Source organism: Oenanthe melanoleuca, chromosome 1A (genome assembly GCF_029582105.1).
Source record: "Oenanthe melanoleuca isolate GR-GAL-2019-014 chromosome 1A, OMel1.0, whole genome shotgun sequence".
NCBI classification, from domain to species: Eukaryota; Metazoa; Chordata; class Aves; order Passeriformes; family Muscicapidae; genus Oenanthe; species Oenanthe melanoleuca.
In genome coordinates this window covers 25,545,449-25,558,563 of record NC_079334.1, presented here as the reverse complement: position 1 = coordinate 25,558,563, position 13,115 = coordinate 25,545,449, and the positions used below count along the sequence as shown (strand labels likewise).

The window sequence follows — 13,115 nt, the reverse complement described above, 5'->3', positions numbered from 1 at the left end:
GGCTATCTGTAATAAGGATAACCAAAAATTTGTTGCTAGAGAGATTTTTGTTACTTTGGTTTCAAGTTAGTAGTAATTACTAAAGAAAACATAGATAACCTGGCGCTGAGGGGGTCGCTGGTGAGCTACTCCAAGGTAGGAGCCCATGATGGTGGATGTCTGCAGGGGCTCTGATGGACACCAGTACTCATGGGCAAGCTCCAGATTAAAGGGGTCTTTCCTGTACAATTCAGCGATCTGTCAGAAAAAGGAAGATGCTAGAAAAGTATCAACTCCAGGAAGGAAAAACAATTACTTCAAGAATAAGAACTGCTTCTAGATTAGCTAAACACATCTGAGAGGCAAAGCATCGCAGGGCTGGTGTTCTAGTTCTTACAACTTTCTGAAAATTACAGCTTCTAAAGAACAGTATAGAAACTAGTGACAGCCAGCAAAATTCAAAATGCACATATCAGTGAAAATTTAATAACTTCCAATGTAATTATTATGGATTAAATCATTGCTAAAAAGACCAATGTCACTTCTCCTTAAACAACCATATGCCTACCTTTATACATTCATTTTACCAGTTAGCCAGTATCATAATTAGAAATCTTACCTGCTATCTGAACATACAAATTTGTCAGAACAATTTTTTATGTCTAGTTCTTCATTTAATTTAACTATATCTATCTGAGCTGCTTAAGAAAGCATTTCACTTCAAAATTTCCTGCTAATGTCCTATAACCTAAAGGAATATCTTTGGAAAAGACTGGAAACACAAGATTTTAAATTACAAGAAAATATAAAGCCCCTCAGTTCAAATATGCAAATCTGTTTTTCAACACAGATTTTTCTGAAAGTGCATGTAAGTAATCTTAATAGCTAATATTTAAACAAGTAGAATGATTTTTATTTCCATTCTATTTTATTTAAAATACGACAGAAAACCTTTTTAAAATCTACAGTTATGGCCAAAACTCTACTGAAATAAGGGAATTTGTAATTCCCCCAGCCTTAGTGAAGTCACCTTACTGAGCCTACTCTACAGCATTTACAAAATAGTCTTCCAAAACTCTAATTACAAATATATCAACACATGAGAATTATTTAAACATTTCAATTATTTATCAGAGTAATTGTCAACAGTGGGGTAAAACCTCTAAAACCTTCAAAGGTAAGAAGCAATGCAATATTTGCTTACTAAAAAACAATAAAAACCATGACATTAACATGAGAAACCAAGGCAGTAAATTAACTCCTTTATATGAAAAATTAGAGAAAAGTGTCTGTACTTAAAGAAAAAAAAAATTCATCCCAAAAGGGAAGATCCAGCACCATGTGGTATCATTCAGATACGGGTTTTCAGATGATAAATGAAAGTCACAATCACTATTTGTCACAGTAATTTACATGAAAATAAGACTTACTAGAAGCATTAAATGCTCCAGATCTCTCCGAAGGGAAATAGGTGGGTCATTACCCATCTGAATACTCATGTGGATCATGCGAGCATCTTCATCAGCACGATTTCTCAGCTGTTTCACCTACAGGATTGACAAGGTGGAAAAAGAAACAGTGGTCTATATTTAGCTAAGAATGAAAGAGAACAGAAATAATGGAATTGTCCATGTGGCCTATTAAAACTAAGAAAGCAAATGTACTTGCACGAACGGCAAGAATATTCCATTTTCTACTTTTTCAATCCTCTCTCCCCTCCAAGAGCTTGCACTCAAAGTTATAGTCAATCACTTGCTTACTGCCAAAGCCCTCAGTACATAGCAAAAGCCCTGAACTTATATCATGGGAGTTTTTCCCAACTGACTGCACCAGATACTTTGGTTTTGCTCTAAAAGGTGGATCCTTTTCCTCTTTTTAACTTAAAAGCTAGACAGCTTAGTTTTAAAGAATGCTAGACCATTATTCACAAGGAGTGAAAAGAAACACCTAACACAAATGCAAACATAAATGTAAAATATTCCGGTACATAGATCTCACCTTCCTTCACCATTAAAGACTACTTCCACTTGCAGCTACTTTATGACTTGAAAAGTTCTGAGCTGATGCTCAGAGTTACTCTGAGTTTGGAGTTACTCTGTCTCAGCCAGAAGCATTAGCATGTATCAATAAATACCAAAGGAAAACCAAGAGAGAAGAGCAACAGCAGCAATTTTTTTAAAAAACAGCCATTTAATCAGCATCCTAAACTTCTTTGTGTTGAAAAGGCTAATTACTAAACTAAAACCAATGACATTTAATTTTAAATTCAAAAAGCTTTTGACATGAGACCCCAACAGAGGCTTACAGAAAGCAAACACACATGAGATTAAAAGCCTTGTTAAACACTAAGGAGGCATTGAAGACCAAGAAACAGAAGCAAGTAACCAATTCAACACATAAGAAAATAAAACATGTTGCCAGGTCTATAATATATTTCCATGTGCAAAACTGAATGAGCAGCAAAATAATTGTGTCTCATTATGAAAAAATAGTTCAAAAATAATAATAACAAGAAAAAAATTATTAAAACTAGAAACAACTGTCAAGGGTCAAAGGTCAACTGGAAAGGGTCAAAGCAAACTAGCTAAATCAGTAAACTAACTGAACAAGAAAAAAAAATAATGTTGGTAAGTTAAATAATGAATTATTTGAGGTATTAAATCTACTTATCAAATTCTGAACTAATATAATGCAGGCAACCAAAAGATTTACCTAAATCATCACTGACAAGCAGTATAAATGCTGAAACTATGCAGAATTAATTAAAATGCTGACTTAGAGATTTAAGTAAAAGTGAACAAAGGTTATACTGATACACAAAGCAAAACAAAGATCCTGCAAAACAGACACTTCTTTTTACCTAAAATTTGAGATTCAGTAGAAATAGCTCAGGACATAAGCCAACCACTACCTATCAGCAGTTAAGACAAAAAGTTGCCCTGTAGGGCTATATGCCAATTGCCTACTAACAATTTCCTGTGAAAGAACTAGTAACTGGCCTATATCAAACTAGAATACAAGTCAACGGCCTGATTTTATCTTATATTCTGTATTACAAAATCTTGCTTGCAATGAACATCTCTCTTCACCTTCAGGCATTAGCTGGATATTAACTGGAAATCTGAGCCAAAGCAAAAAAAACAAACAAACAAACAAACAAAAAAACCAAAAACAAATCTCACTTGAGATGGAATTTCAGCATTCAATTAAACTTTAATCATATAAAACAAATACTACTACCACCATACAAGCTTGTTTTGCAAATGTCACCACAATGAAGTGTTTTTAAAACCATTCTACTTCAATGTAGAAAACACACCTCAAACATTGTGGCTTCTATAAAGCAAACAAGTTTTCTGAAGTGCAGGAACTCAAGCTAAGCATCGTGTCTGAATCTCTGTGCTACCTTGTCCAAATAACAGAAACATAGAAGAGATGCCCACATTTCTCAATAAGTGCTATTCACACAAACAACTTACTTTCATTGGCATGAGTGCAAGGAAGTCTGTGACAAGGTTATGGATTTTGCGGATGTAAAATTCCTCCTGGTAGAAATTTTCAGATGCCACAACAGATTCAGTCAGGAACAGGAAAACATAATCAGCAATTGCTAGCTCTGCCATTGCCTCGTCTGCCTCAGTGAATTCTGCTAGAGCTGTGCAACAAAATTCACAAGAGGGGAAAAAGTAAATAACAATCTGTTATCAAACAAATATATTTCAGAAAAAAAGGTAAAATAATGACAGATGATGACCTAACTTCCTGTTTTAATAAATATCACAATGCATATCCATTTACCCCAAAAAATCTAAGGCAGTCAACCAAAAATCACAAACCAACCTTAATTCAACATTCATTATAATCTTTGCATTTTCTTTATTAGATATTTTGGAGTAGACTCAATTTTGAAGTAGTAGAAAGCTAGAAAGCTTGTGAGGTTCAGAGAGTAAAAAAGAAAATTATGAATAGATTCATCATCTCAAGATACTGAGGTCTGTAAAAAAACACAATCATGAATCTATTCTGGATTAAAGCATTCAAAGGATACCAAAGTTGAAAATTAAATCCTTGAGTTTTCCAGTATATTAAAATCTATTTCACTTCAAGGAGGCACTATTACTGTCTAGTAAATAATTATTTCTACATCTGTGTACATTTCAGAGCAATTCAATTCACTGCAACCAAACTAATATAGAAAAAATTTTAGGGAAGTGTTAATGGCAATTTTATTACAAAGGTAAATAACATTTCAGAAAGGCAATAGATCCTTTGACTTATGCCATTTGCAAGCCCTGAATACTAATGTGCAGCAACTGAACTTTAGGGTAATTTACCTGTCACATCAGAGAATTGGGATATTCCTCTCAGTGTCAGTGCCCAGGCTAATCTAACAGTAGCTTGCAGGCCTGGCAATTTCCAGGGCTGAGACTCCTGAAGCCGAGTGTGGATTGTTGCTATGTACTGTCTTTCTGCTAGCAGAGGGAGCCGGTGCATCAAGTCTTCAACAACAAAAACACAAAAGCCATGCTCAGTAAACAAATGTGAAAAAACGCATGCATGCATTACTGATCAATAACGAAACTGCTTAAACAACAATTTATCCATCTGTACAATGTAACCTCTGGGAAAGCTGCCAGCATTACCTTCACGATCTTCTGCCCCTTGCTCCAGAAAGCTGACATCAAAGCAGTAAAGGAGAGCCATGAGAAGAGACAAGTTCACACCATCCAAGAGCCATCAGCTTCCACTGTTACCTTCTCCAGGTAACTTATGAGGATTAGAGTGTCATCTTTACTCAGGGGTGACTGACAGGTCCAGACAAAGAGACTTTCAGCCAAGGACTGTCGGCATTCTTTAATGAGATCAGAAACCTTTACATGACAAACAAAAAAAACCAACAAAAAACAACCTGGTGAATATACCTATTCTGGTAACATTCAATTTGTCCTTCTCAGTCAATCATGACAACTGGCTTAAACTAAAAATCACTCTAAACACAGCAGCTACAGAAAATATTTGATTCACCTGCTAAACAACAAAAGGACACTTCTGCTTCTTAATTGCATGTATACTTCCATGTATTTCATGAGAGGTGTGTCTAGATACCTGAGAATATGACTATACATAAACCAGCATCCCTGTTGAGAATAGGATACATCAACATACATAGAATTTACATAGCTGTAAATGTATCACACAGAAGTCACATTCCCTGTCTCTAATTACAAACTGCACTAGCAGTTACTCCAGATACATTCAGCCTTCCCTTGCCCCAAAAAAGTGAATCTTAAGGTGAAACTAAGGTAAATTAAGGTAATTTAAAATAAATGAGAAAGATATTCTTTCAGTAGTTTCTAGATACATAGCAAAAGTGTAAGACCAGTTCTTTATTCAGTGGAAAATAAATCAATTTATTATTACACAGAATGATTTTAGAAAGGAGCTCAAAATTTAAAACAGTGTTTAAAATCTCCCTGCTAGAAAAATTATGCTGCACTTAGTCACAGTGTCAATTAAGTTCAAGACTTAAAAAGATGACAATGTACTTTTAAGTAATTTTCACTTGACTATTAGAAATACTTTTGTTCATATCAACAAAATTGAGTTATTAAGAGAATTATTCACCTGACTCAACATGGTTTCAATCTGTTTTAATAATCTGTGAATTAGTTCACTTTTCTTATGCCAATAGTGTGGATAATGGTGGTGCTCATAATTTAAAATACAGACAGTCTACTGAATTTAAAAAAAAGAAATATTAGGCTCAGATTTTTACTGTTACAATTCTTCACTAAAAATAAGGCATGGTCCAGCATCTGGGAGCAACAGCAAAACAGAAATGCGGGAAGCAATGTGAATCCCACGCTGATACTGCACAAGCTGTGGAGCAGTACCTGTGATCTCAGACAGCAGCAGACTTTGTGCAAAGGTAAAGGACTCTTTGCAGTCCAACTCTATCCTAATGTGTTCAGCAACACAGAATATCCATGCTTGGTGAATTTTACCTCTTTGCGATGTTTCTCACTGCCCAATCCTCGCTCTCTCTGGAGTTTATCAAATTCATTGTTCAAATCAATGTGAGACACAAGTGTAAGGATCTTCTGAGTCAAACCCTGCTCCATTAGGTCATCTGTAAAGCGTGTTGTCATGGAAATTAACTCTTGACTATAACGGAAAGAATATAAATTTAACAATTAATCATAGTTTTCCAGTCATAAACATGTCTAAAATAATCAATCTCATAAAATGTATTTGACGACCAAAAAAACATACAAATAAATTATAGGCAAAGAGCAACTAAATGTGCATCACTAATCAGTAAGTAGTGTCCTCTCAAACATTATGCTGAATGGATATAATCTTTAGGTAGCTCTAGGTTCAAGTACATAGAATATGAGAATTCAACAGAGATCAGCTACCTAAGATTTCTATTAAAAAGAAAAGGTATTATATTCAAGATGCACATAACTCACAAGCTCACAGGCTCTTTCTTAATAGTAAATGCAATTGTCCAGATACTGCACTCAGAATTTATATTTACACTAGAATATATTTTTTTATCTTTCTCTAGCCAACTTGGAAGCAAGCGGAGTGTACTCCTTTCTTTTTCAAGTCAAAAAACACTCGCATATAATGTTCACCAGTAGACAAATTACTTTAAAAGTAAAGGCAGGAGCACAATTCCCTTTTACAGTACACAGAAGTCAGAATACAGTAGAGTTCTCAAATACTGAGCAATCACCACTAATTAGAGCAACAATGACTGGAAGAGTGTCTGAAGCAAAATACTGCCAAAAGCATGAAAGTAAAACAGATATCCCTATAATCCAAGAAAAATATGTGCAAAATATGATCATGCTTAAACCTGAAAGCAGCTGCATCAGGTTATAAGAAAAAAGCAAATTCAAGACTATACATACTCCCTTTAGATTAATTAGTTCTAAAAGCACTCAAAACAAAGCTTTGATCAGCTCATCGCCCTGACACAGACCTGAGTTCCAATGTCCATGTCTTGCCTTGGCGTGACTGGATGAGGGTTCGCAGTGAATTGGCAATGCATCTTTTTCCATCCCAGTACAACAGAACTGCCACTAGACCTCTTGTAAGGCCAGGAAAATGGGGCTGCTGGTGTTCTCCTAGTGAATGAAAATGCACAGAAATATAGCCAAAGAAAGCTGAACATCCACACCTTGATAACAGCTCTATATCTTTGTCTGTCTGATCTTCTACACAAAGAATGTGTCACTCTCCAGAATACTTCTCTTAGTAATCAGATTACAGAGATTACAGAGTCATACAGCAATGTATAATACCTAATTTGAAGACTCAGTATCTATTACACTGCTTTATGGAAAACTTCTCAATCATGTTTTAATTATGTTTAAATTCAATGATACAGAAAGTAAATCATAAAATCTCCTCAGAATATTACCCTCTTTGCAATATTACCCCTGAGTGTACAAACATCAGGGTTCAGAACACTGCTATTATGTGACATTACAGTGAGAATTTCTTTTTAAGAACATTCTGTGTTTGGAAGCTAAGGCCTTCACTGTATCATGCATCCACCTTAAATATACACTTAAATAAGAAGGCCCTATTTCTCCAGAAGATCTTAAATCTTTTCCCTTCTCACCAGCTAGAAGGAGCTCAACGGCTGCCAGCTCTCCAATATCAAAGAGGTCACTGAGGATAAAGGCTTCTCTGATGAGCTGCTCTGGCAAAAGCCTAGTTCCCTGCTGACCCTGGATTGCAACTCCTTCTGTGCTTGCTTTCTGAATTTTCTCATGCTGCTGAACATTTTTTGGCTGCAAGAGACACAAGCATTGGAAGTTAGTCAAAATGGCAAGATCAAGCACTGAATAAAGATTTACACATTAATCCTTCCTCACAAATACAGTTCTGTCAGGTTAAGTTGCCATCCTAAAAACAAAGGCAGCATATTTAAATAGAGATAGTAAAGGCATCCTAAAAATGCTTCATGCTTGGACAGCAGTGGTCTTTTTGTGGGAACGTAAAAAATAATCTTATACAATCAGTGCTGATATTTAGTTTACTCAAAATACTAGTGGTTGAAAGTAAACTTTGATACAATCGTCAACAGGAATTGGTATCAGCTCAGAAAGACACTTGGCTGCTGCTGAGAACTGTTGTGTTACTCCCAACTATTCTCTACATCATTCTTTTTCCATTAAGATGCTAAAATATACTGATGAAACTCTATAGCTGACTGTTAAATCTTCTGACCTATCAATTTTAAAAAGCCATCTACTATTGGAGAAATATCATCACTGAAAGAAGATATATATCTAGTTACTACCTTATGATCCACCAGCCAAGAACCGAGTGGTTTTTTCATATTATCTGGCATTCCGAACAAGATACATATTATATTTTTTAAGTTCATGTGTTCACCTGTTTTGTGTCTGATAATCTGGCTGAAACATAAGCAAAACCGGACAAAATAGCTTTGTGCTTTATTTTTGACAGAAGTAACAAAAAAAAGTTAATACATGACTGATGGATCATCAGATACTTTTACTATTCCTTTCAAAATAGCACTCAAATAATGAGAGAAAAAATACATCATAGATGAAATTATCCTGTAGAAGATAAAAAATAATACACATGTATTACCTTTTCCCACTTAATACTATTTGCATTCTTACAGCAGAACAAGACTGGTATAACACATCTGTGTTATGTACTGTAAAAATGTCACATGTAAAGAATGGTCAGGGTCTAAAATGGCATGTAAGAAACAATATAAGAGTAAATCATCAACTCTCCAGCTCATTCCAGAAGAGAGCATTAGTCCAGTACCGGATTTCTGAAGAGAGAAATGAAGTCAGATTTGTGCTTCTTTAAAACTTGATCGAGACGATGAACAGCTTCAGGTTGCCTTTTCCAAATGGCATTCATTACAGTCTGCCATATGTCCTTGTATGGACCCCACAAGCTTGCAGCTAAAAGAAGAGATAAAACAGTGTATTTAAAATAGAGAAAGAAAGAAAAACAATTGTTTATATATTTGTTTCAGTAAGTACTCTTTTTTTAGTTTACTGTTACTCTTGGCATGTCAGTATACTCTTACACCCATCAAGAAAAGTATATTTTCCTTTCCTAAGGCACAGAAATAAACCCCCAAAAATGCCCAGCAATGGTCTGACATAAAACTTAACTGCATTTAGGGAAGCAAAGAACCATAAAAGGTGATGTACACACATAAATTCTGGTGCTGAAAGTCACTTTACAAGAATACTTACAATTCAGGTATTAGGTTGGAAAAGACCTTTAAGGTGATAGAGTTTAAGCATTAATCTGGCACTGCCAAATTCACCATTAAACCATGTCCACAAGTGCCACATCTACATGTCTTTTAAATCCCTCCAGGACTGTCACTCTACCACTTCTACAGAACACTCCAGAAAAGGACTACCTTCACTATTAGCTAAACAACGCATCAAATCAATCAAGAGTACACAATACTCTTGATTTATAGAAGATGCCTAAAGAAAAATGGTTTCAACCATTTCCAAAGATTACTACTTGAGTTAGTAAGCTGGGAAACCCAAAAAGCAGTTTAAGCAAAAGGAAGTTATTTAAATCACCCTTCCTATTCCTACAATGTAAGAGTTGAACCACTGTGTACTCTGAGCTAGTTATCTGCAAGGGGCGTAAAATCCTGCCTCAATAATTAGAGAAAAACATTCTCTGTTGAGATAGCACAAATTCCCTTGATTACTCAAAGTAAAATTGATATCCCTCCCAACAATCAAAATGCAATTCTCCTAAGCTTCAAAGCATCTCTAGAACACCAGATCAAAGACTGCCATACTTAAATGGTGAAGTCTACACACTTAAATGGTGAAGCCATTCATGCTGAGTAGCTACATGTGGATTTACAAATAACTGAGACAACAAATTTAGCAGTGCCAGTAGGGCTGTGTCCGCAAAGGGACAAATTTGCCTTTTCTGAGTAACAGTGTTTTAACTTATACAATGTTACCCCTGCCTAGAAATAGCTACTACTGGATGCATAATTTCACACTCAGCTGTAACTGGCCACTCCACATAACTTCAGAGTTCAGAGATTTATTTCCACTTGAAATTTTCTTTTCACTCTTACTACATTACCAAGTCCAATAAACACCAGCAGCAAACCACAGTGCCTGCCAAAAGCTATTCAACTACTTCTCTTGTTGCTCTTTGTTTGCTGTTGTTCCTACCACGTAATTGCTTTGCACCATCACAAACACATCTACTGTAGGGAATTTGAACAAATTAAGGATCTAAATTCTCTAACCAAAATCTAATCCAAAAAGGAATTTATTTTCAGCAGGATCACATCTACAAGCCAGTTTGCTCTGAAATGGCACAAAGATGGATTATCGCAGAGAAAATAATAGGCATCTGGGATAGGAAGAGATTGGACTTCAGCAACCATGCTGACTTTTTTCTAGTTAACCTTTTTTTTTATTATTATTATTATTATTTTCAGAAAGGTTGACCATCCCATCAGGGACAGCAAGGAAGGACAGGCTGAATTGCTTCCCTTGGCAACAGCAGCAGTTGATGCTTGTATGCCTGAACATTTTGCCAAGTGATAGACTCCATCATGATATGTCTGTTCCCACAAACCACATACTATAACCTAAAGCAAAATCTACACCAGTTCTAGTGCCACATCTTTTTTAAATTTTTCTCACACATCCCGTAAAAAACTCATTCTTTCCCTATTTTTTTTTTAATTATAAGGCTGTAGACTGTCTTGCCATGTAACTCTCATTTGAACTACTCCAATTTTCACTTCAACAACACCACAGTTTTTATGAAGAGTCTTTTCTTTATTACTGCTTTTCTGGCTACAGGGATGCAATCCATCTAGTGAGGTCAAAAATATTCTCTGTAAAATTTGTTTCTTGCTTGCCACAGGACTGGAGGTTTTAATTCTATTAGCTAGAGTTAATAATTACTATTAACTGTCACTATTAGCATACAAAACCTTATTTACCAACCTTTAGACTATATTCCAGTAATTACTGTTTTTCACAGGGTCTCCATTCTCCTTCTATTAACTTAATGAAGCTCAACAAGAGTAAATGCAACATCCTGCACCCAGCACAGAATCACTGCACGGGCTGGGGACCAAGGGAGCTGCTGGAGAGCAGCTTTACAGACAAATACCCAAAAGTCCTGGCAGACAGGAAGCTGAACAGCAATCAGCAGCACACGGCCATAGGAAAGGCTGCCTACAGGCTGCCGGCTGTATTAACAGCTGTAGCCACTAGATGCAAAAGTGATTATTTAGGCAGCTCAGAGTCCTTCACTCCCATACTGTGTCTACGGCTTCTCAGTGCTAGACACTGAAACAGCGAGCCAGAGAACAGGATGAATGAGAGGCTTAAAAAACTGCCCTGATTCAGTCTTAGAAAAACAAGGCTACGGAGGGATAGGAGCTTTGTTTTCTCTAACTACTGAATGGCACTACACATAGAAAGCACGGCAAAATTCTGGCTGTATCTCTCTTTTGCCTCTTACACCGCCCAGCATTAGATGAATGAAACACCGAAGCGATGCGTAACCACGTGCACACCGAGTCACCTTGTTCAGTGCTCTCTGAACAAGGAGGCCCGGCTGCCCGACGTGACTCCCGGCCCGCACCAGCCAGGCACGGCGGCAGCTCTGCCCGCGGAGCTCCATCGCCGGCAGCTCCGCGCGGCCCGAGCCCGGCACCGCCGCACGGAGGCCGCTCTCCCAGCGCCTGCCCGCACCGGGCGCCCGCCCGGGCCTCGCCCCGCCGCCTCACCACGCCCGGCCTTCCCAGGGCTCGGAGGAGAGGCGCAGGGGCGGCAGCGGGCGGGGAGAGGCGGAGGAGAAGCCGCAGCCCCACGCTCAGATTGTTCTTACCCGAATTTACCGCCAACGGAGCCGCCATCTTGGGGAGAGGGAGGCGCGTCGCGGCGCCCGCGCCGGAGGAAGGCCCGGCCAACGCCCGCCCGCCGGGCCGCGGGGCAGCGCCGGCCGGCCGGGCCGGGCCGGGCCGGGCCGGGCTGAGGGGGTGTCCCTCGGGCCCCGCCCTCGCTGCTGAGGCACAGCGCAGCTGGGGATAAGCACGGCGGTGCTGCCTCCGCTCCGGCCGGGCCAGCGGCTCCGGCGGCAGCGGGGCAGCCCCGCGCCCGGGCTGATGGGAGCTGTAGTTGCAGCTAATGGTTCCTCCTGCAGTCGGCTTCGCGCTGGGTTTCTGCGTTCCCGCCTTCGCTCCTCCGATGTAAATTAAACAACACAGCCATTCCACGCCGTTCTGTTTTTCTTTCCCTTTTCTCTTCCGTGCTACGCTCAAGTAAGTCTTTCCTTCCAAGCCCTGCCCTCTAAGTCTTTTTCACTGAATCTTTTTCACTGAATACGGCTATATACTTGAATTCAGCACTGCGCTAGGAGATACATTTATTATAATATCTTAATTTTTTTTTTTAGCTTAAAAAAGAATCACCAGTATGACTCCAGCTTCTCTGGTTTCTGATTGAAGTCTTAAAAAAATAGAGACAATAAATTATTTTTTAATGTGAACTAGGGTTTACAATCTTGTATAGGGGAGAAACCCAAATGCCTGCTCTGATAGAAGTTATCCTGTGAAGAAAGCTGCATTTAAACTCAAAGTATGTACAAGAAAGGAAAAAAAAAACCATACCAGTCTGAAGAAAAACAAAAAGCATGTTTATACACTAATATATCTGGAGCTGAGGAACAAATATCAGTATTTTAGAAGTCAATTTACCATTCTCTCCCAGTAGTAATCAACATTCTTAAAGAAATTCCCTCCTGTATTACCTTTAGGATAAAAGATTCCACCAAAAGTACTCATTTTTAGTTCCAATAGTTTTCCCTCTTGAGCTTTATTAAACCAGTATTTCATGGTTGCAAAACCAAGTCCAATGAACTAGGCCCATGGGAAATTGGCAAAATAACTATCTTTGCTTCTGTAGATCTCCCCTATAAAGGGATGGCCGAAGGTAATAGGGAGAGAGGGGTGTTCCTGGGGTGAGAGTGAATTGGCAAGGCAGCTGTAAGAAAAACGTTACAGAAAAGAGAAAAACGGTTCACTTAGTCAGGAGGAGAGAGAAATGGACATGGGG

The 13,115-nt window shown here is 38.1% G+C and overlaps 1 protein-coding gene across 1 annotated transcript in view; it reads right to left on the bottom strand.

Moving 5' to 3' along the window:
• The window catches only part of NUP205 (nucleoporin 205), a 43,476-nt gene extending 31,463 nt beyond the window's left edge, over positions 1–12,013 (bottom strand). The window contains 11 exon segments of the mRNA XM_056508116.1: positions 100–237; positions 1,410–1,526; positions 3,459–3,634; positions 4,314–4,478; positions 4,623–4,712; positions 4,715–4,850; positions 5,985–6,144; positions 6,971–7,115; positions 7,616–7,787; positions 8,803–8,945; positions 11,890–12,013. Coding sequence (XP_056364091.1) covers positions 100–237; positions 1,410–1,526; positions 3,459–3,634; positions 4,314–4,478; positions 4,623–4,712; positions 4,715–4,850; positions 5,985–6,144; positions 6,971–7,115; positions 7,616–7,787; positions 8,803–8,945; positions 11,890–11,917 — 1,470 coding nt within the window. The 5' untranslated portion in view covers positions 11,918–12,013.
• Positions 12,014–13,115: the final 1,102 nt, after the last annotated feature.